The 24742-nt window shown below is 41.8% G+C and overlaps 3 protein-coding genes, 3 non-coding genes and 23 pseudogenes across 6 annotated transcripts; 26 read left to right on the plus strand and 3 right to left on the minus strand.

The window, feature by feature from the left end:
- Window positions 1-5047: 5047 nt before the first annotated feature.
- LOC149697776 (uncharacterized) lies at window positions 5048-5607 on the minus strand. Its single transcript, XM_089867259.1, has 3 exons — window positions 5444-5607; window positions 5316-5401; window positions 5048-5235 (listed from the first exon to the last, which is right to left on the minus strand). The coding sequence occupies exons 1-3, from the start codon at window positions 5605-5607 to the stop codon at window positions 5048-5050; spliced, it is 438 nt and encodes a 145-aa protein (XP_089723385.1).
- A 206-nt stretch (window positions 5608-5813) lies between these two features.
- Window positions 5814-6527, minus strand: LOC149697777 (uncharacterized). Its single transcript, XM_089867260.1, has one exon. It carries the CDS (start codon window positions 6525-6527, stop codon window positions 5814-5816), a length of 714 nt encoding a protein of 237 aa, XP_089723386.1.
- Window positions 6528-6539: 12 nt separating this feature from the next.
- LOC149697778 (uncharacterized) lies at window positions 6540-8486 on the minus strand. The gene is made up of 3 exons (XM_089867261.1): window positions 8206-8486; window positions 7494-8162; window positions 6540-7188 (listed from the first exon to the last, which is right to left on the minus strand). The coding sequence occupies exons 1-3, from the start codon at window positions 8484-8486 to the stop codon at window positions 6540-6542; spliced, it is 1599 nt and encodes a 532-aa protein (XP_089723387.1).
- A 6814-nt stretch (window positions 8487-15300) lies between these two features.
- On the plus strand, window positions 15301-15419 carry LOC149697779 (5S ribosomal RNA; annotated as a pseudogene).
- Window positions 15420-15556: 137 nt separating this feature from the next.
- On the plus strand, window positions 15557-15675 carry LOC149697780 (5S ribosomal RNA; annotated as a pseudogene).
- A 137-nt stretch (window positions 15676-15812) lies between these two features.
- On the plus strand, window positions 15813-15931 carry LOC149697781 (5S ribosomal RNA; annotated as a pseudogene).
- A 137-nt stretch (window positions 15932-16068) lies between these two features.
- On the plus strand, window positions 16069-16187 carry LOC149697782 (5S ribosomal RNA; annotated as a pseudogene).
- Window positions 16188-16577: 390 nt separating this feature from the next.
- Window positions 16578-16696, plus strand: LOC149697783 (5S ribosomal RNA). The gene has a single exon (XR_016382330.1). It is a non-coding gene; the product is annotated as a 5S ribosomal RNA (ribosomal RNA).
- Window positions 16697-16832: 136 nt separating this feature from the next.
- On the plus strand, window positions 16833-16951 carry LOC149697784 (5S ribosomal RNA; annotated as a pseudogene).
- Window positions 16952-17085: 134 nt separating this feature from the next.
- LOC149697785 (5S ribosomal RNA) lies at window positions 17086-17204 on the plus strand (annotated as a pseudogene).
- Window positions 17205-17341: 137 nt separating this feature from the next.
- On the plus strand, window positions 17342-17460 carry LOC149697786 (5S ribosomal RNA; annotated as a pseudogene).
- A 648-nt stretch (window positions 17461-18108) lies between these two features.
- LOC149697787 (5S ribosomal RNA) lies at window positions 18109-18227 on the plus strand (annotated as a pseudogene).
- Window positions 18228-18364: 137 nt separating this feature from the next.
- LOC149697788 (5S ribosomal RNA) lies at window positions 18365-18483 on the plus strand (annotated as a pseudogene).
- Window positions 18484-18620: 137 nt separating this feature from the next.
- Window positions 18621-18739, plus strand: LOC149697789 (5S ribosomal RNA; annotated as a pseudogene).
- A 389-nt stretch (window positions 18740-19128) lies between these two features.
- Window positions 19129-19247, plus strand: LOC149697790 (5S ribosomal RNA). The gene has a single exon (XR_016382341.1). It is a non-coding gene; the product is annotated as a 5S ribosomal RNA (ribosomal RNA).
- Window positions 19248-19641: 394 nt separating this feature from the next.
- On the plus strand, window positions 19642-19760 carry LOC149697791 (5S ribosomal RNA; annotated as a pseudogene).
- Window positions 19761-19897: 137 nt separating this feature from the next.
- LOC149697792 (5S ribosomal RNA) lies at window positions 19898-20016 on the plus strand (annotated as a pseudogene).
- A 137-nt stretch (window positions 20017-20153) lies between these two features.
- LOC149697793 (5S ribosomal RNA) lies at window positions 20154-20272 on the plus strand (annotated as a pseudogene).
- Window positions 20273-20917: 645 nt separating this feature from the next.
- On the plus strand, window positions 20918-21036 carry LOC149697794 (5S ribosomal RNA). The gene has a single exon (XR_016382352.1). It is a non-coding gene; the product is annotated as a 5S ribosomal RNA (ribosomal RNA).
- A 137-nt stretch (window positions 21037-21173) lies between these two features.
- Window positions 21174-21292, plus strand: LOC149697795 (5S ribosomal RNA; annotated as a pseudogene).
- Window positions 21293-21429: 137 nt separating this feature from the next.
- LOC149697796 (5S ribosomal RNA) lies at window positions 21430-21548 on the plus strand (annotated as a pseudogene).
- Window positions 21549-22194: 646 nt separating this feature from the next.
- On the plus strand, window positions 22195-22313 carry LOC149697797 (5S ribosomal RNA; annotated as a pseudogene).
- A 137-nt stretch (window positions 22314-22450) lies between these two features.
- Window positions 22451-22569, plus strand: LOC149697798 (5S ribosomal RNA; annotated as a pseudogene).
- Window positions 22570-22962: 393 nt separating this feature from the next.
- On the plus strand, window positions 22963-23081 carry LOC149697799 (5S ribosomal RNA; annotated as a pseudogene).
- A 136-nt stretch (window positions 23082-23217) lies between these two features.
- On the plus strand, window positions 23218-23336 carry LOC149697800 (5S ribosomal RNA; annotated as a pseudogene).
- A 138-nt stretch (window positions 23337-23474) lies between these two features.
- On the plus strand, window positions 23475-23592 carry LOC149697801 (5S ribosomal RNA; annotated as a pseudogene).
- Window positions 23593-23982: 390 nt separating this feature from the next.
- Window positions 23983-24101, plus strand: LOC149697802 (5S ribosomal RNA; annotated as a pseudogene).
- Window positions 24102-24237: 136 nt separating this feature from the next.
- On the plus strand, window positions 24238-24356 carry LOC149697803 (5S ribosomal RNA; annotated as a pseudogene).
- A 138-nt stretch (window positions 24357-24494) lies between these two features.
- LOC149697804 (5S ribosomal RNA) lies at window positions 24495-24612 on the plus strand (annotated as a pseudogene).
- The last annotated feature ends 130 nt before the right edge of the window (window positions 24613-24742 follow it).

Genomic DNA, 24742 nt, shown 5'->3' on the forward strand with positions numbered 1-24742 from the left:
TCCTAACGCCCTTAATTTGACATAACAGCTCGGTTAATATATAATTGCTTGTGTTTTATTTTGTATTTGCTCAATTTGGCATGCACTTTGTTTTTCTCAATTATTATTTATTACGTGCGATTGTCAATATTTATTACATGCTATTACTACTCATAAAAACGTTAATTTGCCATAACAGATCGGTTAATAAATAATTATTAATCACAAGCTCTTGCACACTCCTCAATATCGCATTATTTAGTTATTCATGTGTCATAACCCGCTCAGTTTGGCATGCACTCAGTCTCATTGCTGGTAATTTAATCTAGTGTTAATAATTACTTGCTTAATTGTCATGTGCTTTCCTCTGTCATAGTATTATACATAACTGTTTATTTATGACTAGCTGAATGTGGCATGCACTATGTTTCATGGTTTCGAATAATTGTACATACTTGTGTTACAGTCTCTGGGATATTATACTGTCATTATGGTATGCATTCATTCGTTCTTTTTTGTTCTATGTCGTTAATAAACAAGGTGAATACTTACAAATTGTTTTCCTTGTATGACATGATAGTCACTACCCTTCATTGTTCTGTTGGCAATGATATCGTAACATTATTGGGCCCAGTATTGCTAGTGTACAGCGTTCGGCAATTGCAATTTGAGGACCTGAATATGACGACAGTTATTAATAATTATCCTTTTACATAACAGATGTGTGTATCATTACTTCACTATTCTCCAATGAGAGGTGTTCACGCTACAAGTCCTATTATTAGGATGGAGCTGCACTGCTGCAGTCATTTCACGAATATCTATATTATTGGTAAGTAACACATTAATGCATTCAGTTTATTAATCTGACCATTGCAGATGAGGTTTACCTGATTCCATACCCATTGCCTCATCCATACGACAGGCAACACTAAGTTTAACCTCATATTAGTGAGGCAACAATGGCTTTTGCTAATTCGTTTGTCAAAAGTGTGGCAAGACATTGTAGTAAAACGGATGAATTTTAAGGATTCAAGGTATTTTCCTGTGAAGAGGTGTATTTCCTGGCATTTAGCAGCCTCATCAAGTAAAGCGAATTATCAGATGCCTTGTTGTTAAATGTGCACATGGATGAGATGTCCTGTATGCTCATCTGAAGCCACAATGAACTCTTTGATACAAGTTACAAGTGCTCATGGTCACGTCTTCGCGGAGAGTTCACGAACGCGTGTTCACTCACGGTCGAGCGGTCATAATAGAGTTGCGTGTTCATAACTGAGTTCACGGACGCGTGCTCTCAACAGAGTTCACGGACGAGTGCTAATAAATGAGTTCACGTCGTGGTCATAATAAAGGGTTCAAGGTCGAGTGCTCATAAAAGAGTTCACGTCGTGGTCATAATAAAGGGTTCATGGTCGAGTACTCACAACAGAGTTAACGGTCGAGTGCTCATAAACGAGTTTACGGAGGCGTGCTTATAAAAGAGTTTACGGAGGCGTGCTTATAAAAGAGTTTACGCACACGTGCTCACAACAGAGTTCACGATCGAGTGCTAATAAAAGAGTTCACGTCAAGTGGTCATAATAAAGGGTTCAAGGTCGAGTGCTCATAAAAGAACTCACACGTCAAGTGGTCATAATAAAGGGTTCAAGGTCGAGTGCTCATAAAAGAGTTCACACGTCAAGTGGTCATAATAAAGGGTTCAAGGTCGAGTGCTCATAAAAGAGTTCACGTCAAGTGGTAATAATAAAGGGTTCAAGGTCGAGAAAAAGGGATCCGTTCACCTTTGGTAATACCCACAATTACGATAGCTTTCCGTTATAGATCAATTAATGATTGCCTGACGAGCCGTCCAGCTTGAAACAATTCATGATCATGTAGGGCATTGTCTACTTCGTGTTCGTCATCATTATCATGATGTGGACAAGTGGCTTGATTTGGTGGAGCTGCAAAGACACGCAACAGATTATAATTTGTTGGAAATAAACGAGAACCATGTTCTTATTATTTCACATTGGAATAATAACATCAACATTGTTTAAAGCACTTCAACTTACCTATAGTAAAATGATGTACATGAATAATTTCAACGTTTGAGATAAATGAACATAATTTACCACATTCTCTAGGCATCGGCTGATCCAAACAGAAATTGTGGAGTATGCAGCAAGCATAGATAGTTTTTGCCACTTTCTTAGGGTTGTAGCAAAGTGCTCCCCTGACGAGTCCAAGCATCGGAATCGGCTCTTCAATATGCCATTGACTCGCTCGATGAAATTGCGACCTACATAAATAATATAATTGATTTAGATTCTACCTTCACAATGCTTTTCCCCAAAAGCGTCATTTCCATTTGATCAATATTTAAATATTTGCCGTGCCACATGCAATTACCTGACACATGACGTTGATTGTAACGTCCTTCATTTGGGTTGGCCGCTTTGTGTAGCGGTGTCATCAAGAATGGCTGTAGTGGGTAGCCACTATCACCCAGAAGATAACCCTAAGGCATTTTACCCAACTTGAAATCCTTCAGAATGTTACTATGACGCCAAATAAATGCGTCATGCGTACCTCCAGGCCAATTAGCTATAGCGTTAGTTATGCGACGTTAATTGTCGCAAACCTGGAACATAACAGATGTTCATTAATATGTGCAATGATACATAAAAATATAACACTACTTACCAATTGAACATTCAAGGAATAATTCCCCTTCCTATCCATGTACGCATTCGCCTTTTGAACGTGTACGACAAAGAAAACAAGTAACTGACTCAACTTTAAATTTAACTAAGTAAAACCATTTATTTAAAAATAATCACTAATCATCGTATGTGAATATAACAACGTCAAACCAAAAAAAGAACCCGGTTTACAATCAACTTTCACGAAAAAAAAATAATTTTAATAGACACATGTTTTTTCATGATCGAAAGAGATCAATAATAAATTAAAACTTCCAAGATATTTTTTATTCGCCTACTATACGGTCGACGAAATTGCTCTACTGAACATTCCGCCTCCCTTGAACGACTAGCTTCGACTATCCAATGGCAGATGACATAGCTTTACAATCGGTCGTTTGATTTCCTTGTCCATTGTCTTTACTGTTACCAAGCGAAGGTGACCATCAGTCCCAGGATGCGACCCATCCTCCATTCTGTGGGGGCATGTTCTCGTCCTTTAGTAACACCAAGTCACCGACCTTCAAATTTGGTTTTGGTAGGGCCCACTTTGGGCGTTGTTGTATTCGGGATAAATATTCATTACTCCATCGCTTCCAGAAGTGTTGAACAAGTTTCTGGCTCAACTCCCAACGGGATACGCGGTTGAGCTTTTGTGAGGTTAAGTCTGGTTCAGGTATGGTAGTTACCGGGCATCCAATTAAGAAATGTCCTGGAGTTAAGGCCGACAAGTCATTCGGGTCTGAACTCATGGATGTCAGGGGTCTTGAGTTAAGACAGGCTTCAACCTGGCATAATAGCGTCTGCAATTCTTCGTATGTCAATGTTGTGTTGCCGATGACTCGCTTCTGATGAAATTTAACAGAATTCACTCCGGCTTCCCATAAACCACCAAAATGTGGCGCTGCAGGCGGATTGAAATGCCAATTGATGCCTTATTTCAGAGCTATTTGAATTCGATGAGATAAATCTGATAAAATCTTTGAGTTCTCGGTCGGCTCCCACAAAGTTTGTGCCACAGTCGCTGTAAATATTTGAGCATCTTCCACGTCGTGAGACGAATCGTTTTAACGCCGCCAGAAAAGCTCCCATTGACATATCGCTCACCAACTCTAGATGTATGGCACGTGTAGTAAAACAGGCAAAGAGTGCTATGTGGGCTTTGAATGTTTTCTGACTACGACCCTTTAGGACTCGAAGCACAAGAGGACCGGCATAATCCACCCCGCAATTTAGAAACGCTCGTGCTGGAATGACTCTGGGCTCTGGTAACTGTCCCATTAACTGCTTTGCAACAATCGTTTGTTGTCGGATACACCTTACGCATCTTCTGACGTGGAAACGAATTGCGTCTCGTATGCCAGGGATCCAAAATCGTCGTTGAATCACGGCGGTCAAGAGTTGTGCACCTCCATGCAAATGCTTGATATGTTCGTGGTTAATTATCAAGTCCGTTAGTTTATGTATTCGTGGAAGCAACATCGGGTGGACCTTATCTGGCGATATGCGTGCGTGTTGAAGCCTCCCTCCAACACGAATTATCCCCACTTTATCTAAGAATGGGTGTAGTGGTAATAGTTTGCTTTTGGAAGGTAGCTCCTTTTGCTGCCTTAGCCGATCGGACTCTTCGGCGAAGGTTTTGAGATGCGCTCGTCGGATCCAATGCAGTAGTGCTGTTTCAAGTTCATCTGGAGTAAGTGGCCCGATTTTTCTTTGTTCGTTAGGTCTTCTTGCGTCAAAAACGAACCGCAGAAAATAGGCCGTTACGTGTGTCAAAGTTCATAAAGACGAGTAGTTGTTTAGCATGGAGTTGTCCAATTGACATGGTGCTGAGACTAGAAAGACTAGGTTTTCTTCGACACAACATTCTTCTGGTTCCTTTACGTGATGTGAACTTTCTTCTGGTTTGAAAGACGGCAACCATGAAGGTCCATGCCACCATTACGGATGTTGACCCAGCTCATATGCCAGAAGTCCACGAGAAGCACAGTCTGCTGGATTTGTTTCACCTGAAACATGGTGCCATTGAACGTTAGGCAATGCTTCTAGCACTTCGGCGACTCTATTGGCCACGAATGTTTTCCAACTTTGAGGAGGCGACGTGACCCAGGCCAGGACAATTGTAGAATCTGTCCAGCAGTGAATATTTTTCTTTGTTCGTTAGGTCTTCTTGCGTCAAAAACGAACCGCAGAAAATAGGCCGTTACGTGTGTCAAAGTTCTTAAAGACGAGTAGTTGTTTAGCATGGAGTTGTCCAATTGACATGGTGCTGAGACTAGTAAGACTAGGTTTTCTTCGACACAACATTCTTCTGGTTCCTTTACGTGATGTGAACTTTCTTCTGGTTTGAAAGACGGCAACCAAGAAGGTCCATGCCACCATTACGGATGTTGACCCAGCTCATATGCCAGACGTCCACGAGAAGCACAGTCTGCTGGATTTGTTTCACCTGAAACATGGTGCCATTGAACGTTAGGCAATGCTTCTAGCACTTCGGCGACTCTATTGGCCACGAATGTTTTCCAACTTTGAGGAGGCGACGTGACCCAGGCCAGGACAATTGTAGAATCTGTCCAGCAGTGAATATTTAAACAGGTTTATAGATTGAAGTTTGATATAACTTGATTAGCTTCGCTAATAGAACAGCACCGCAAAGCTCTAATCGTGGTAAAGTGGTTTTCTTTAGCGGAGCCACTCTGGTTTTTGAGGCGATGTTGACTTGACCATTCGTAGAGCTTGTTTTAAGTTATATTACTGCGGCATAAGCCCTTTCAGACGCGTCCGAAAAGCCGTGTAGACTATATTCTTGTACGTTGGGTTGTGATATATAGCGTCGAACGGTTAACTTCTCTTTCTGCGGTAATTGTTCTTTAAATTCGTCCCATCTTCGCATTAGATGCAGTGGTAATAATTCATTCCAGTCAAGTTTAAGTTGCCACATGTCTTAAAGAAATATTTTTTGCCAATATTGTAACTGGCGCTAACAGGCCGAGAGGGTCGAAGATTTTAGCCGTATCCGACAATATTGTTCGCTTCGTAATTATGTTCCTGTCCTGTAATGATGCTACTGAATAGCTGAAGTAGTCAGCCATCGGAGTCCAGAACAAGCCTGGGGTTTTGATTGTTTCATCGCTGTCGATTCGTAACTTAGGCATTCTGGTTTTCTCGTAGTTCGGGTTTTAATGTGTCTAACAATGTAGGCTCATTTGAAGTCCATTTCCTAAGTTCAAACCCCGCTTCTGTTGTTGCCATAAGTAATTCTCTTTGGAGGTTCAGTGCTTCTGTTCTGCTATTCACTCCGGTCATTAAATCATCCATATAAAAATCATTAGCTAATGCTACTGCTGCCAATGGAAGTTTCTCTTGGACGTCTTGAGACAATTGTTCTAGAACCTTGGTTGCGATATAAGGAGCAGAGGATGTACCATAAGTCACAGTGAGAAATCTATATTCTTCTAGAGCCTTCGAATTGTCTCGCCGCCAAATTATTCTTTGCCAGTCTGTGTCCTCTGGATGTACCAAAATTTGCCGATACATTTTTGCTATGTCTGCAGTCATCACAATCGGGAATGAGCGGAAGCGTATCAAAAGGTTGATGAGATCATCCTGTTGTTTTGGTCCTACTAAGAGTACATCATTAATGGATAGCCCTGTTGATGTTTTCGCTGATGCGTCAAATACTACTCTCAGCTTTGTCGTACTACTTGACTCTTTGATGACGGCGTGATGGGGTAAATAATAGGCCTTTTCAAGTATCTGCTCTTGTGGTACTAATTCCATATGTCCCATTAATATATACTCTTCCATGAACAGTCTATATTGGTCGTATAAGTTAAGATCGTTCTCTAGACGTTTTTCCATGTACGAGAAACGTCAAACTGCTGATTTTCTTGAATGACCGAGTTCCCCTTTATTACTCTTGAAGGGTAAGAGGAAAATGAATCTTCCAGAGTCTTGCCTGGTGTAGGTTTCTTTGAAGTGTTGTGCGCATTGATTTTCCTCTAGCGTTAGTGCTTTTGTGGACGCCATCTCTTCCAACTCCCAGAACCTGGCTACTTGTTCATCTAGGGTACTGGCATGGATGTGGATTTCTGAATGCTTCGATTCCGTGAGCCCGATTGGTCCTCCTATGACCCAGCCGAACTTTATATTGACTGCCATGGGTAATCGTCCCTTGCCTCTTCGTTTACCTCCTCCAACGACTTCGAAATATACATCTGCACCAAGTAATACATCGACCGGACTTGAAATGTGGAAGTTAGAATCTGCAAGCTTGATTCCATTCACGTGCGACCAATGGCTTGGATTAAATGAGAGGGTTGGTAAGTTTTCAGTGATCCTTCTTAGGACTAGAGCTTGTATGGAAACGGTCGAATGCGTCCCTGTCTTGATATGCAATTGAACGCTACCTCGCGATGTTCTAATACCCGTCGCGCCAATCCCGCCAATTGTGGTATTGTAACGGTTACATTTTAATTGCAGCCTTTGTAGGCCTATCTCGGTAATGAACGTATCTTGCGTGCTGAATCAAGTAGAGCTCTTAGTGGTTTAAAGTTCTAAGAAACCTCTTTGACATGAATGAACGCCGTTGGAAAAAGTAATTGGGGTTCTTCCGAGATCTTCCAAGGTGTTAGTTCTCTAGAAACGTGCACAACGATTTCTGGTCTGGATTCTGGAGACGTACGATGGAGCAGCGAATTATGTTTGGCGTTTCAGATTTTGCATGATCCTCCCTTGCAGTCCATGCTCTGATGATCGGTTCGTAGGCAATTAAAACATAAGTTGTGTTTCTTGACCACTGCCCATCGCTCGTCAATTGAAGATTACATAAATTTGGGGCATCGGTATAAGGAGTGTTCTTCAGTGCAGAAGGTACATTTACTCTTGACTGATCCATGGTATGAGTTCATAGTTCGCTTCTGATGAGATGACTCTTTACCTCTGGTAGAACTTGCTAGTGTTTGTGACGCGGCCAATGCTCTGGCTTGCTGTTCCAGGAAACTTGCGAGTTCTTCGTATTTTAGTCTACTTGTACCGTTAAGGGATAACTCCCACTGACGCCGAGATTCCATATCCATTTTTTCTTTCTTGAGGTGAATTAATATCGCGTCCCAATGCTGTACAGGTTCTTTTAAGACTTTAAATGAGCGTATACATTCAGAGGTTGTGTTCACTAGTCGACGCAGAGCTGATGCTGATTCTTCTTTAATGCCAGATTGGTTAAAGAGTCGTTTAATATGTGCGTCGATGATTTCTCTTGTGTTGTGGAATCTGTTTTTCAGAATGTTCCAGGCTTCTAAGTAATTGCCGTCAGTAAGTTGAATTGAGTGAATTAGTAGTGCCGCATCGCCATATGTGGAGTTCTTGAGGTAGTGCAACCTCTGGTCTCCCGATACATTGTTGTGTACAGATGCTATGAAGAGATCATGAAATGTAAACCAGTCGATGTAATTTCCTCCAAACTTGGGCAGATCTAGATCAGAAGTTTGATGTCGGCTATGGTTTTGATCGGTGGTAGTATAGCAGCTGATGTCTGGACCTTGGCATTTTCAAGTAGAATATCCAATCCTTCAATTCTTGTATGAGCGTGTTGTTTTCAGATTCGTGAGTGTCGAATTCTTGAGCTGTACATTTAGAATTAATGACTTCCTGAAGTGTGCCAAGCCCAATAGCTAGCTTCTGAACCTTGTCAATGTAGAGCGTCACTGCGACGTCAGTCAATGGTATTAGCTCCTGCTGGAGCGGTTGCTTTATGATGTTGTTCTCAATACGAGTGATTTGACCTTTAAGAGCTTTACATTTAGCAATAAGCGAGTCCATACTGATTAATTTCTTGCTGAATGTGTTGATGACTTTGACGTGTCCCACGATGTTATGATGGCAGGATAACGAGATTGAGTTGTAAATTCAATCGATACGTTGAATCCGGCTCGACGGACCAAAATGAACGCGTACGACAAAGAAAACAAGTAACCGACTCAACTTTAAATTTAACTAAGTTAATTTAAAAATAATCACTAATCATCGTATGTGAATGTAACAACGTCAAACCAAAAAAAGAACCCGGTTTACAATCAACTTTCACGTATATATAGACTAAAAAAATAATTTTAGCAGACACACGTTTTTTCATAGTTCCAATAGATAAATAATAAATTAAAACTTCCAAGATATTTTTTATTCGCCTGCTATACAGTCGACGAAATTGATCTACTGAACAACAGTTTTATAGAAATTTAAAATTGCTCGAATTTTAAAACTTCACACTATTTGGTCACTTTCTTACTTCGAGCCGAGAGATGGCTCCCAAAAACACCAATTTGGTATTCGACAAATACCTTAAAAAGTGCTCTTCGCACCCACCTAGTGGTAAATGTTTTCGTAGGATAGTAGTAATACCCTACGCGGAAAAGCAAAACCTATGATGGAGAAAATGGTATGAATTGCTGCATTGTCCGACTAATCGTAGTAACAATAAAGAATAGGGAACTCTTAGAAAATAATGTTAATGATGATGATACAATTAATAGGGTTTTAGTGTGGTTTGAATTATTGTAAGTGTAACACGATTTAAAACATGGAGTTTTTAGACTCTTATCCAGCCGAAAGTACTAAGAATTCGGTGGTAATATACCACAGTAATGACCAAAGTAATTACCATTTTTGTAATTTACCCAAGAAAATCGAAAATTACAGTTAGCGATTTAGAACGGACGGAAAAAAAACCAAAAAAATTGAAGACCAAATAAACGACAACTCTGGTCAATATTAATAATTATTCCGACCACTGACAATCGAGCAGTCCACTAACGTTCGTCGTAAACTTGAAGCGCAATGAAAAGAACTATCCGGAAATGAGATTGTTGACAGTAAATGGCTGAATAAAGGAATTCGCGAACTAGAAAATCATGATTGCAAATTTTAGAGTAGCGTAAAGTGTGACTTTTACAAGGAAATGAGAAAAGGTCTTATAACGGATGTAATTTTTATTTGCAACTGATGCAATAGGATTGGTCGATTTGATCGCCGCCGAGTTCTCAAGAATCTCCAGTGGCGTCGCCAGGGTTTTTGGGGGCATTTTTTTCAATGAATATTAAATTTTTTAAAAATGGGTTTCGATTTTAGCACACTTACCTACTGGCCAATTAAAACCTCCTTAGGGATCAGTGTGGGAAACAAGGCACTATCACAGGCCAATAGCCAGTTTAAAAATTACCTGGGCCAGTTTAAAAATTAAACGCTTTGGGGTCTACTGGCCCTGGTGGCCACTTAATTAATTCAAAGTTTTCCCCTTCAAGATTTTGGTTCTTTAAATAAATACTATGTTAATCCCTAAAATTGTCTCGTCTTTGCTTCTATGCTGTTTGCTTACTTGGCCTGAATTGTGTATTTGGAAGTGGAATTATGGGTGGGTTTCGTATGTCTGTCTACGCTCTACACACAGTGTAGAATCTATAGATGAAGTGATTTTTGCAGTGAGCTAAAGGGAAGATAATCTCTCGGTAGTCTTGTTTGGGTCTGGTCTCTAGGGAAAGGCAGCCTGCTTCCTTTGACTGTATTAGCGTCTATGGGAAGATAACAATGGAGGGTCAACTCCCTTGCTACGGGTCGAATTTTTTAATTTAGCATTACTCAATGCCGGCTCTCGAAGTTGGGGAAGCAAGCTAGATAGAGTGTTCTCTCTTTCCCCCCTTGCTTTGGCTTCCGGCTCGCGTTCTTAACTTTACACACGCTAGCTTGGTTCCTCATCAATGCGAAGTATCACACCTCCTCGCTGGTGAGAGCTGGTAACCACTACGTTGTGTGGGCTAAGCCGATACGCGTCCTTCTCAAGCCAAGGTGTTGAGGCATCGTGCCTAGGGCTGCATGGTACTGGGGAAGTAAAACTACGGTATCGTTAACGATCCCCTCGGGGCACCAGGCGACACCCCGTTGTATCTAGCCTTCCACCCGGGTGGGAGACTACCGGGTGGTGACCTTTTACTTGCCCCCTTACTCGTGGGATTCTTATGGACACTTCGAACCAAAATAACTCTAAAACTACCAAACCTACGGTGCAGGGGTCTGCTCAGGGCAGAACCGCACTGATACCACTACGCTAGGGCCTGTATCCAGCTATACTCGTACCGATTTATCGGTGCGTGTGGCTGGTAAGGCTTCGAAACGTACCGTGCGACGCCGTTGTAAACGACAGATTGCTCGGGAAAAGGCCAAATCGGGGTCTGAAACGGTCTCCACCCCCGATGGGGGTGCGGTGGCACGTGGCACCCAATTGAAGAGGCCTAGAACGGAGGACTCGACTCCCTCACCCAGTACCTCGCAGGCGGCGGCGAAAAAGTCCTATAGTGACGCCGCCAGCGCAGAAAGGATGGCCATTGTTAAAAAAGGCTATCCGACGGCGGTCATCACCGAGGAGAACGTGGGCCCAATCCAGAAGGCGATTCTAGGGGCGCTGGATGGGATACCTTGGGGGAGCCCTTTACCGCGCCTTGCGAACTTTAGGCTGACGACCGGGGCCCTAGTATACTCCTCTGAGGATTCGTTCACTGGTCAATGGTTGAGGGAAAACTTAGCCGACTCGGTGGTGGGGGATGCGGTGCTCTTAGTAATGAGAGCTAGCGAACTCCCTAAGCCGTTTAAGGTAATGTTTCGCAACAAGGACCATATCACCAAAGAGCCGGCGGTGCTGTTTCGGCGCCACTGAACGTTGGAAATGTATCCGGACGTACGGATGTACGGTACTGGGTACTGCTCATTGATGGCTCCTCATTGGAAGCCATTTTAGAATGCTGGTTTCGTGGGCTTTACTGGAGTGGACAAGGGTTCCTTCAAACTCCTTCAGAACAAGGAAGTCACTAAAACAACTGTAGCCGAGTCTGCGGCAGGGGGTGGGACTAGCGAGATAAGGGATCTCGCAGTGGAGCTCCCTGGTGTCGCTCTAGGCACAGAGGGGGAGGAGGGGCTCATTCGGAAGTTTGTTCTTCCATGGATGAGTCCACCCTACTGGAAGAATCGGATGGGACCCTTCGGGTGTTCAGCCGATGAGCGTTCTAGTGGTTCTGGTGAGGGGGAGGATCTTGGGACTGGGAGCTTGCCTGTCAGGGGGGAGGTGCCACTAGCCCTCTCGGGACTGATGAGGTGTAGCTAGGTCCCTTCTGAACCCCTCTCTTAGGGACCATGGGGACGCTACGTGTGATTCAAATCAATCTGCACCATAGTAAGGCGGCCTCTGCGTTACTCTGCAGGAGGTTTGCTATAGAGGGTCTTGATCTGGCCCTCATACAAGAAGCGTGGATTTGCCATGGCAAAATCCTCGGTCTTGACGCGGCGGGGTCACTATTTTACGACCAAACTGCTGCTAGACCTAGGGCGTGTATTCTGGTTCGGAGGGATCTTTGCTGTATCCCTCTACCGTTGTACACGTCCCAGGACACGGCGGCCGTGAAGCTAGTCCTGGCCACTGGGCATGCCAAGCTGACTCTCACGGCTGCCTCTGCATACTTTGATCACGATGCGAACTCTCTCCCGAAAATTGAGGTGATCAATTTGGTCAATCAATGCGAGGAGAGAGGGGACAAAGTAATCATTGGCTGCGACGCCAATGCTCATCACGTCACGTGGGGCATTTCTGACTGCAACAGGAGAGGTGATGATCTACTAGAATATTTAGTTGGTTGTAAACTTTATACTCTCAATCAGAACAATGAACATACTTTTGTTACTTCTAACAGAAGGGAGGTAATTGACCTCACGCTAGCCACAGAAAACCTCGCGTCTTCCATGTTTAACTGGCATGTGTCCAATGAGCCGTCTCTGTCGGATCATAGGCACATCTGCTTCACTATTGCGACTACCTCTGTCCCGGCGGGGACGGAGATACGCAATCCAAAACAGACCAATTGGGCCGGCTATAAAGAAGACCTGATCCTACGCTACGGAGATGGTCACACCCCTAAACTTACTTCACCTAACGATCTTGATAGGGCTGCTGGTGACTTACAGCGCTCTATCATTGAGTCGTTTCACCGGAACTGCCCTCTCAACAGGGCCATTAGAGCTAGAAGGACTCCTGGCGGACCTTCTGTGAGCAAGTCTCCAATGTCCCTGCTACGGCTAGGGTCATGAAGATTCTAGCGCACGACAGCACACATCGACTTAATGCCTTTAAGCTGCGGGAAGGTGTGTACACTAAGTCTGGGGCTGAGACTCTCAAGCACATGCTGGAGGTCCATTTTCCTGACTCTACTTTTATCAATCCAACAAACCCTGACTCTCTCTACCCTGTCCTGCGCAGGGCTAAGAGGGAAGACTGGCTTGTAGCCAGACAGGTTGTCACGATTCCCAAGCTTCGGTGGGCTGTCAACTTTTTTGAGCCCTACAGGTCTCCGGGACCCGATGGGGTCTTCCCTCTGCTTTTGCGAGCCCCCTTACTCACTAATAATAATAAGCCTCGGTCATAAGTTCAAGACGGGCTGATTGTAGAGATGTAGACTAGAGACAGACCAATTGGCCGTGTTGCGTTCGTTTTAAGGTGTTTTACCTGGTGCGATCGGCCAACGATAGCCGCTAATTAGGTAATTTGTTTAAATTAAATCAATTTTTACCTCTCCGAGTGACGTATGTCACGGAGAGGTTCTAAAATCGACAGGGATGTCTGGGTGTGGGGGTGTGTGTGTGTGTGTGTGTGTCTGTCTGTCCGTTGTTACACCCACGTGACCGCATTCGCAGTTTGCGTATCGGAGCAAACGTGTTCGCCATTTCCTAACTGCTTTCACAGTCACGGAAATGGCTCCTCTACTTGAGTTCTCACACCACCATCTTCTGGTCTTCGTCCATCCCACATGTACACCAGTCTGCTCTTACTGGCTTCTAACAACACCACCATCTTCTGGTCTTCGTCCATTCCACGTGGACACCGGTCTGTACATACTGGCTTCTGATCACCACCATCTTCTGTTCTTTGTCAATCCCACATTGACACCCGTCTGCACTTACACTGCCTTCTAACACCACCATCCACTGGTCATCCGTCTATTCCACATAGACACCAATCTGTATCATTGGCTTCTACTCCATTATCATCGTTTGGTTTTAGGATATACGCGGCGATCAGCTAGTGTTACGAGAAACGTCTAGCCTCCCTAAGGTAGGATCGCTACCAAATGTTTTCGCATTTGCCGTTTTTCCTTACTATTATAATGGAAACGAATCGTATATATACCCCAAAATTTGAAGAAAGCGGGAAGAGGGGTACCCTTCACTTTAAACGCCAATATTAGCAAAGTTTGAGAAGATAATAGGTATAACTTTATTTTAAACGATTTAACTATTATTAATGTTAATTATTGAAGATTAAAATAATTAAAAATAATTATATTTATTTAAATATTAAAGATAAACCTCTCGTGCAAAGAGAGAGATTATCATTGCCTCCTATATCTACCAAGGCCCGTGCATGCGATATATTTCCTTCATTGCCTCCTATATCTACCAAGGCCGTGCATTGTGATATATTTCATTCATTGCATAAACATAAGCGAGATTGTTTTGGGAAAAAAATACTGCTTCCACTAATGGGTTTATACTCCTTGTTACTGTTGTATAGAGTAATCATGAGAAAAGCTTAAAAAATTACGAGAGCACAGACCTTTTTTATCCTCATTCAAAAATATTTTTTGGTGCTAAGATTGCTTTAAAAAATCCAAACGGTTAGGCATTGGTAAAAAAGACAAATGATATTTTTCAAATCTAATGAGATAACGCCCACCTAGTTGAAAATTGCCGTTTTTTATCCGCGGGAGCCATTCTTAATGAGAATTTCGATGATAGTAGGTTGTCAATTAAACTACCGGTATATTATTGTTGTTGGAAATTGGATATTAAGTCAAATTAAGTGGTTGTAAAGAGCCAGCAGGTTTTTGCCACTTCTTTTTGTGAGTATTTGATTTTTATATGTAAAATGGAGGAAGATAATGTTGAGAGTAAGGATGAAATGCGGAAGCGCAAAGCGCGGGAAAGGATGAGGGCAAAAAGCTCGACGTTTTCATTGGATACTTAAGGTTATATAATCTTCTCGACACGGAGAGGTAATATTTTGGTTTTCCCGACTTGTTTTTACCCCTCCGAGTGACGTATGTCACGGAGAGGTTCTAATTTCGACGTGTGTGTGTGTGTCTGTGTGTCTGTGTGTGTGTGTGTCTGTTGTTACGCCCACGTGACCGCGTTCGCAGTTTCCAAATCGGACCAAACGTGTTCGCCATTTCCGAACTGCTTTCACAGTCACGGAAATGGCTCCTTTACTTGAGTTCTCACACCACCATCTTCTCGTCTTTGTCCATCCCACTTGGACACCAGTCTGTACTTACTGGCTTCTAATCACCACCATCTTTTGGTCTTCGTCCCTTCCACTTGGAAACCTGTCTGTATTCATTGGCTTCTAATCACCACCATCTTCTGGTCTTCGTCCATTCCACTTGGACACCAGTCTGTACCTACTGGCTTCTAATCACCACCATCTTTTGGTCTTCGTCCATCCCACATGGACACCAGTCTGTACATACTGGCTTCTAATCACCACCATCTTTTGGTCTTCGTCCATCCCACATGGACACCAGTCTGTCTATCTAGCACTCTCGGCCACGGCCATATCACGTTGAAAAATCAGGTTCTCGTCCGATCACCGAAGTTAAGCAGCGTTGAGCGCAGTCAGTACTTGGGAGGGAGGCCACGTAGGAACGCTGCGTGCCGTTTGCTTTTTAACTTTTGTTTCCTCTTTTAATTTCCACCAGATATGAAAAAAGCAACCTCATTTTCTTTTTGTTATTGTTTTACAAAAATGAAGGTTAATTTGTCTCACTTGTTTTAAATCCTAATTATTAACTAGCACCTTCGGCCACGGCCATATCACGTTGAAAACACCGGTTCTCGTCCGATCATTGAAGTTAAGCAGCGTCGAGCGCAGTCAGTACTTGGGAGGGAGACCACGTAGGAACGCTGCGTGCCGTTGGCTTTTTCACTTTTGTTTCCTCTTTTAATATCCAATAGATATGAAAAAAGCAAACATATTTTCTTTTTGTTATTGTTTTAAAAAGATGAAGGTTAATTTGTCTCACTTAATTTAAATTCGAATTATTAACTGGCACTCTCGGCCACGGCCATATCACGTTGAAAACACCGGTTCTCGTCCGATCACCGAAGTTAAGCAGCGTCGAGCGCAGTCAGTAATTGGGAGTGAGACCACTTAGGAACACTGCGTGCCGTTGGCTTTTTCACTTTTGTTTCCTCTTTTAATATCCAATAGATATGAAAAAAGCAAACATATTTTCTTTTTGTTATTGTTTTAAAAAGATGAAGGTTAACTTGTCTCACTTGTTTTCATTCCTAATTATTAACTAGCACTCTCGGCCACGGCCATATCACGGTGAAAACACAGGTTCTTGTCCGATCACCGAAGTTAAGCAACGTCGAGCGGAGTCAGTACTTGGGAGGGAGACCACGTAGGAACGCCGCGTGCCGTTGGCTTTTTCACTTTTGTTTCCTCTTTTAAATTCCACCGGATATGAAAAAAGCAAACATATTTTTTTTTGTTATTGTTTTAAAAAGATGAAGGCTAATTTGTCTAGCTTAATTTAAATTCAAATTGTTAAATAGCACCCTCGGCAACGGCTATATCACGCTGAAAACAACGGTTGTCGTCCGATCAAAGAATTCACGCTGCGTCGAGCGCAGTCAGTATTTGCGAGGGAGACCACTTAGGAACACTGCTTGCCGTTGGCTTTTTCACTTGTTTCCTCTTTTAAATTCCACCAGATATGAAAAAAGCAAACATATCTTCTTTTTGTTATTGTTTTAAAAAGATGAAGGTTAATTTGTCTCACTTGTTTTCAATCCTAATTATTAACTAGCACTCTCGGCAACGGCCATATCACGCTGAAAACACCGGTTCTCGTCCGATCACCGAAGTTAAGCAGCGTCGAGCGCAGTCAGTACTTGGGAGGGAGACCACTTAGGAACACTGCGTGCCGTTGGCTTTTTCACTTTTGTTTCCTCTTTTAAATTCCAATAGATATGAAAAAGCAAACATATTTTCTTTTTGTTATTGTTTTAAAAAGATGAAGGTTAATTTGTCTCACTTAATTTAAATTCGAATTATTAACTAGCACTCTGGGCAACGGCCATATCACGCTGAAAACACCGGTTCTCGTCCGATCACCGTAGATAAGCAGCGTCGAGCGCAGTCACTACTTGGGAGGGAGACCACTTAGGAACACTGCTTGCCGTTGGCTTTTTCACTTTTGTTTCCTCTTTTAAATTCCACCAGATATGAAAAAAGCAAACATATCTTCTTTTTGTTATTGTTTTAAAAAGATGGTTAAATTGTCTCACTTAATTTAAATTCGAATTATTAACTAGCACTCTCAGCAACGTCCATAGCACGCTGAAAACACCGGTTCTCGTCCGATCACCGAAGTTAAGCAGCGTCGAGCGCAGTCAGTACTTGGGAGTGAGACCACTTAGGAACACTGCGTGCCGTTGGCTTTTTCACTTTTGTTTCCTCTTTTAATATCCAATAGATATGAAAAAAGCAAACATATTTTCTTTTTGTTATTGTTTTAAAAAGATGAAGGTTAACATGTCTCACTTGTTTTCATTCCTAATTATTAACTAGCACTCTCGGCAACGGCCATATCACGCTGAAAACACCGGCTCTCGTCCCATCACCGAAGTTAAGCAACGTCGAGCGCAGTCAGTACTTGGGAGGGAGACCACGTAGGAACGCTGCGTGCCGTTGGCTTTTTCACTTTTGTTTCCTCTTTTAAATTCCACCGGATATGAAAAAAGCAAACATATTTTTTTTTGTTATTGTTTTAAAAAGATGAAGGCTAATTTGTCTAACTTAATTTAAATTCAAATTATTAAATAGCACCCTCGGCAACGGCCATATCACGCTGAAAACAACGGTTCTCGTCCGATCAAAGAATTCAAGCAGCGACGAGCGCAGTCAGTATTTGGGAGTGAGACCACTTAGGAACACTGCTTGCCGTTGGCTTTTTCACTTTTGTTTCCTCTTTTAAATTCCACCAGATATGAAAAAAGCAAACATATCTTCTTTTTGTTATTGTTTTAATAAGATGAAGGTTAATTTGTCTCACTTGTTTTCAATCCTAATTATTAACTAGCACTAATGGCAATGGCCATATCACGCTGAAAACAACGGTTCTCGTCCGATCAAAGAATTCAAGCAGCGACGAGCGCAGTCAGTATTTGGGAGTGAGACCACTTAGGAACACTGCTTGCCGTTGGCATTTTCACTTTTGTTTCCTCTTTTAAATTCCACCAGATATGAAAAAAGCAAACATATCTTCTTTTTGTTATTGTTTTGAAAAGATGAAGGTTAATTTGTCTCACTTGTTTTAAATCCTAATTATTAACTAGCACCTTCGGCCACGGCCATATCACGTTGAAAACACCGGTTCTCGTCCGATCATTGAAGTTTAGCAGCGTCGAGCGCAGTCAGTACTTGGCAGGGAGACCACGTAGGAACGCTGCGTGCCGTTGGCTTTTTCACTTTTGTTTCCTCTTTTAAATTCCACCAGATATGAAAAAAGCAAACATATTTTCTTTTTGTTATTGTTTTAAAAAGATGAAGGTTAATTTGTCTCACTTAATTTAAATTCGAATTATTAACTAGCACTCTCGGCCACGGCCATATCACGTTGAAAACACCGGTTCTCGTCCGATCACCGAAGTTAAGCAGCGTCGAGCGCAGTCAGTAATTGGGAGTGAGACCACTTAGGAACACTGCGTGCCGTTGGCTTTTTCACTTTTGTTTCCTCTTTTAATATCCAATAGATATGAAAAAAGCAAACATATTTTCTTTTTGTTATTGTTTTAAAAAGATGAAGGTTAACTTGTCTCACTTGTTTTCATTCCTAATTATTAACTAGCACTCTCGGCCACGGCCATATCACGCTGAAAACACAGGTTCTTGTCCGATCACCGAAGTTAAGCAACGTCGAGCGGAGTCAGTACTTGGGAGGGAGACCACGTAGGAACGCCGCGTACCGTTGGCTTTTTCACTTTTGTTTCCTCTTTTAAATTCCACCGGATATGAAAAAAGCAAACATATTTTTTTTGTTATTGTTTTAAAAAGATGAAGGCTAATTTGTCTAGCTTAATTTAAATTCAAATTGTTAAATAGCACCCTCGGCAACGGCCATATCACGCTGAAAACAACGGTTCTCGTCCGATCAAAGAATTCACCCAGCGTCGAGCGCAGTCAGTATTTGGGAGGGAGACCACTTAGGAACACTGCTTGCCGTTGGCTTTTTTACTTGTTTCCTCTTTTAAATTCCACCAGATATGAAAAAAGCAAACATATCTTCTTTTTGTTATTGTTTTAAAAAGATGAAGGCTAATTTGTCTCACTTGTTTTCAATCCTAATTATTAACTAGCACTCTCGGCAACGGCCATATCACGCTGAAAACACCGGTTCTCGTCCGATCACCGAAGTTAAGCAGCGTCGAGCGCAGTCAGTACTTGGGAGGGAGACCACTTAGGAACACTGCGTGCCGTTGGCTTTTTCACTTTTGTTTCCTCTTTTAAATTCCAATAGATATGAAAAAAGCAAACATATTTTCTTTTTGTTATTGTTTTAAAAAGATGAAGGTTAATTTGTCTCACTTAATTTAAATTCGAATTATTAACTAGCACTCTCGGCCACGGCCATATCACGTTGAAAAAACCGGTTCTCGTCCGATCACCGAAGTTAAGCAGCGTCAAGCGCAGTCAGTACTAGGGAGCGAGACCACTTAGGAACACTGCGTGCCTTTAGCTTTTTCACTTTTTTTTTCCTCTTTTAAATTCCCACGGATATGAAAAATGCAAACATATTTTCGTTTTGTTATTGTTTTAAAAAGTTGAAGGTTAATTTGTCTCACTTGTTTTCAATCCAAATTATTAACTAGCACTCTCGGGAACGGCCATATCACGTTGAAAACACAGGTTCTCGTCCGATCACCGAAGTTAAGCAGCGTTGAGCGCAGTCAGTACTTGGGAGGGAGGCCACGTAGGAACGCTGCGTGCCGTTTGCTTTTTAACTTTTGTTTCCTCTTTTAATTTCCACCAGATATGAAAAAAGCAACCTCATTTTCTTTTTGTTATTGTTTTACAAAAATGAAGGTTAATTTGTCTCACTTGTTTTAAATCCTAATTATTAACTAGCACCTTCGGCCACGGCCATATCACGTTGAAAACACCGGTTCTCGTCCGATCATTGAAGTTAAGCAGCGTCGAGCGCAGTCAGTACTTGGGAGGGAGACCACGTAGGAACGCTGCGTGCCGTTGGCTTTTTCACTTTTGTTTCCTCTTTTAATATCAAATAGATATGAAAAAAGCAAACATATTTTCTTTTTGTTAATGTTTTAAAAAGATGAAGGTTAATTTGTCCCACTTAATTTAAATTCGAATTATTAACTAGCACTCTCGGCCACGGCCATATCACGTTGAAAACACCGGTTCTCGTCCGATCACCGAAGTTAAGCAGCGTCGAGCGCAGTCAGTAATTGGGAGTGAGACCACTTAGGAACACTGCGTGCCGTTGGCTTTTTCACTTTTGTTTCCTCTTTTAATATCCAATAGATATGAAAAAAGCAAACATATTTTCTTTTTGTTATTGTTTTAAAAAGATGAAGGTTAACTTGTCTCACTTGTTTTCATTCCTAATTATTAACTAGCACTCTCGGCCACGGCCATATCACGCTGAAAACACAGGATCTTGTCCGATCACCGTAGTTAAGCAACGTCGAGCGGAGTCAGTACTTGGGAGGGAGACCACGTAGGAACGCCCCCTGCCGTTGGCTTTTTCACTTTTGTTTCCTCTTTTAAATTCCACCGGATATGAAAAAAGCAAACATATTTTTTTTGTTATTGTTTTAAAAAGATGAAGGCTAATTTGTCTAGCTTAATTTAATTTCAAATTGTTAAATAGCACCCTCGGCAACGGCCATATCACGCTGAAAAACACGGTTATCGTCCGATCAAAGAATTCACGCAGCGTCGAGCGCAGTCAGTATTTGGGAGGGAGACCACTTAGGAACACTGCTTGCCGTTGGCTTTTTCACTTGTTTCCTCTTTTAAATTCCACCAGATATGAAAAAAGCAAACATATCTTCTTTTTGTTATTGTTTTAAAAAGATGAAGGTTAATTTGTCTCACTTGTTTTCAATCCTAATTATTAACTAGCACTCTCGGCAACGGCCATATCACGCTGAAAACACCGGTTCTCGTCCGATCACCGAAGTTAAGCAGCGTCGAGCGCAGTCAGTACTTGGGAGGGAGACCACTTAGGAACACTGCGTGCCGTTGGCTTTTTCACTTTTGTTTCCTCTTTTAAATTCCAATAGATATGAAAAAAGCAAACATATTTTCTTTTTGTTATTGTTTTAAAAAGATGAAGGTTAATTTGTCTCACTTATTTTAAATTCGAATTATTAACTAGCACTCTCGGCCACGGCCATATCACGTTGAAAAAACCAGTTCTCGTCCGATCACCGAAGTTAAGCAGCGTCAAGCGCAGTCAGTACTAGGGAGCGAGACCACTTAGGAAAACTGCGTGCCGTTGGCTTTTTCACTTTTGTTTCCTCTTTTAATATCCAATAGATATGAAAAAAGCAAACATATTTTCTTTTTGTTATTGTTTTAAAAAGATGAAGGTTAACATGTCTCACTTGTTTTCATTCCTAATTATTAACTAGCACTCTCGGCAACGGCCATATCACGCTGAAAACTCCGGCTCTCGTCCCATCACCGAAGTTAAGCAACGTCGAGCGCAGTCAGTACTTGGGAGGGAGACCACTTAGGAACGCTGCGTGCCGTTGGCTTTATCACTTTTGTTTCCTCTTTTAAATTCCACCGGATATGAAAAAAGCAAACATATTTTCATTTTGTTATTGTTTTAAAAAGATGAAGGTTAATTTGTCTAACTTAATTTAAATTCAAATTATTAAATAGCACCCTCGGCAACGGCCATATGTCGCTGAAAACAACGGTTCTCGTCCGATCACCGAATTCAAGCTGCGTCGAGCGCAGTCAGTATTTGGGAGGGAGACCACTTAGGAACACTGCTTTCCGTTGGCTTTTTCACTTTTGTTTCCTCTTTTAAATTCCACCAGATATGAAAAAAGCAAACATATCTTCTTTTTGTTATTGTTTTAAAAAGATGATTAATTTGTCTCACTTAATTTAAATTCGAATTATTAACTAGCACTCTCAGCAACGTCCAAAGTACGCTGAAAACACCGGTTCTCGTCCCATCACCGAATTTAAGCAGCGTCGACCGCAGTTAGTACTTGGGAAGGAGACCACTTAGGAACACTGCGTGCCTTTAGCTTTTTCACTTTTTTTTCCTCTTTTAAATTCCCCCGGATATGAAAAATGCAAACATATTTTCGTTTTGTTATTGTTTTAAAAAGATGAAGGTTAATTTGTCTCACTTGTTTTCAATCCAAATTATTAACTAGCACTCTCGGGAACGGCCATATCACGTTGAAAACACAGGTTCTCGTCCGATCACCGAAGTTAAGCAGCGTTGAGCGCAGTCAGTACTTGGGAGGGAGGCCACGTAGGAACGCTGCGTGCCGTTTGCTTTTTAACTTTTGTTTCCTCTTTTAATTTCCACCAGATATGAAAAAAGCAACCTCATTTTCTTTTTGTTATTGTTTTACAAAAATGAAGGTTAATTTGTCTCACTTGTTTTAAATCCTAATTATTAACTAGCACCTTCGGCCACGGCCATATCACCTTGAAAACACCGGTTCTCGTCCGATCATTGAAGTTAAGCAGCGTCGAGCGCAGTCAGTACTTGGGAGGGAGACCACGTAGGAACGCTGCGTGCCGTTGGCTTTTTCACTTTTGTTTCCTCTTTTAATATCAAATAGATATGAAAAAAGCAAACATATTTTCTTTTTGTTATTGTTTTAAAAAGATGAAGGTTAATTTGTCTCACTTAATTTAAATTCGAATTATTAACTAGCACTCTCGGCCACGGCCATATCACGTTGAAAACACCGGTTCTCGTCCGATCAAAGAATTCAAGCAGCGACGAGCGCAGTCAGTATTTGGGAGTGAGACCACTTAGGAACACTGCGTGCCGTTGGCTTTTTCACTTTTGTTTCCTCTTTTAAATTCCAATAGATATGAAAAAAGCAAACATATTTTCTTTTTGTTATTGTTTTAAAAAGATGAAGGTTAATTTGTCTCACTTAATTTAAATTCGAATTATTAACAAGCACTCTCGGCCACGGCCATATCACGTTGAAAACACCGGTTCTCGTCCGATCACCGAAGTTAAGCAGCGTCGAGCGCAGTCAGTACTTGGGAGCGAGACCACTTAGGAACACTGCGTGCCGTTGGCTTTTTAACTTTTGTTTCCTCTTTTAAATCCACCAGATATGAAAAAATCAACCACATTTTCTTTTTGTTATTGTTTTAAAAAGATGAAGGTTAACTTGTCTCACTTGTTTTCAATCCTAATTATTAACTAGCACTCTTGGCCACGGCCATATCACGTTGAAAACACAGGTTCTCGTCCGATCACCGAAGTTAAGCAGCGTCGAGCGCAGTCAGTACTTGGGAGGGAGGCCACGTAGGAACGCTGCGTGCCGTTTGCCTTTTAACTTTTGTTTCCTCTTTTAAATTCCACCAGATATGAAAAAAGCAACCTCATTTTCTTTTTGTTATTGTTTTTCAAAAATGAAGGTTAATTTGTCTCACTTGTTTTAAATCCTAATTATTAACTAGCACCTTCGGCCAGGGCCATATCACGTTGAAAACGCCGGTTCTCGTCCGATCACTGCAGTTAAGCAGCGTCGAGTGCAGTCAGTACTTGGGAGGGAGACCACGTAGGAACGCCGCGTGCCGTTGGCTTTTTCACTTTTGTTTCCTCTTTTAAATTCCACCGGATATGAAAAAAGCAAACATATTTTTTTGTTATTGTTTTTAAAAGATGAAGGCTAATTTGTCTAGCTTAATTTAAATTCAAATTGTTAAATAGCACCCTCGGCAACGGCCATATCACGCTGAAAACAACGGTTCTCGTCCGATCAAAGAATTCAAGCAGCGACGAGCGCAGTCAGTATTTGGGAGTGAGACCACTTAGGAACACTGCGTGCCGTTGGCTTTTTCACTTTTGTTTCCTCTTTTTAATTCCAATAGATATGAAAAAAGCAAACATATTTTCTTTTTGTTATTGTTTTAAAAAGATGAAGGTTAATTTGTCTCACTTAATTTAAATTCGAATTATTAACAAGCACTCTCGGCCACGGCCATATCACGTTGAAAACACCGGTTCTCCTCCGATCACCGAAGTTAAGCAGCGTCGAGCGCAGTCAGTACTTGGGAGCGAGACCACTTAGGAACACTGCGTGCCGTTGGCTTTTTAACTTTTGTTTCCTCTTTTAAATCCACCAGATATGAAAAAATCAACCACATTTTCTTTTTGTTATTGTTTTAAAAAGATGAAGGTTAACTTGTCTCACTTGTTTTCAATCCTAATTATTAAATAGCACTCTTGGCCACGGCCATATCACGTTGAAAACACAGGTTCTCGTCCGATCACCGAAGTTAAGCAGCGTCGAGCGCAGTCAGTACTTGGGAGGGAGACCACGTAGGAACGCTGCGTGCCGTTTGCCTTTTAACTTTTGTTTCCTCTTTTAAATTCCACCAGATATGAAAAAAGCAACCTCATTTTCTTTTTGTTATTGTTTTACAAAAATGAAGTTTAACTTGTCTCACTTGTTTTAAATCCTAATTATTAACTAGCACCTTCGGCCAGGGCCATATCACGTTGAAAACGCCGGTTCTCGTCCGATCACTGCAGTTAAGCAGCGTCGAGCGCAGTCAGTACTTGGGAGGGAGACCACGTAGGAACGCTGCGTGCCGTTGGCTTTATCACTTTTGTTTCCTCTTTTAAATTCCACCGGATATGAAAAAAGCAAACATATTTTCATTTTGTTATTGTTTTAAAAAGATGATTAATTTGTCTCACTTAATTTAAATTCGAATTATTAACTAGCAC

Source organism: Phalangium opilio, unplaced genomic scaffold (assembly GCF_054372755.1).
Source record: "Phalangium opilio isolate 3A_F unplaced genomic scaffold, DU_Popi_V2 ptg000019l_1, whole genome shotgun sequence".
Classification (NCBI taxonomy): Eukaryota; Metazoa; Arthropoda; class Arachnida; order Opiliones; family Phalangiidae; genus Phalangium; species Phalangium opilio.

Bases quoted from the DNA above. Each gene is read 5' to 3' on its own strand.
- LOC149697776 (XM_089867259.1), bottom strand. From the start codon at position 5,607: ATGTGGCAACTTAAACTTGACTGGAATGAATTATTACCACTGCATCTA. The intron at 5,402-5,443 runs GTCTGAAAGGGC...ACTTAAAACAAG, and splicing joins CTACACGGCTTTTCGGACGC to CTCTACGAATGGTCAAGTCA. The intron at 5,236-5,315 runs GTGCTGTTCTAT...ACTGCTGGACAG, and splicing joins ACCACGATTAGAGCTTTGCG to ATTCTACAATTGTCCTGGCC.
- LOC149697777 (XM_089867260.1), bottom strand. From the start codon at position 6,527: ATGGAAAAACGTCTAGAGAACGATCTTAACTTATACGACCAATATAGA.
- LOC149697778 (XM_089867261.1), bottom strand. From the start codon at position 8,486: ATGGACTCGCTTATTGCTAAATGTAAAGCTCTTAAAGGTCAAATCACT. The intron at 8,163-8,205 runs GTCCAGACATCA...TCAAAACCATAG, and splicing joins TTCTACTTGAAAATGCCAAG to CCGACATCAAACTTCTGATC. The intron at 7,189-7,493 runs GTAATCTTCAAT...TACTTGATTCAG, and splicing joins TACCGATGCCCCAAATTTAT to CACGCAAGATACGTTCATTA.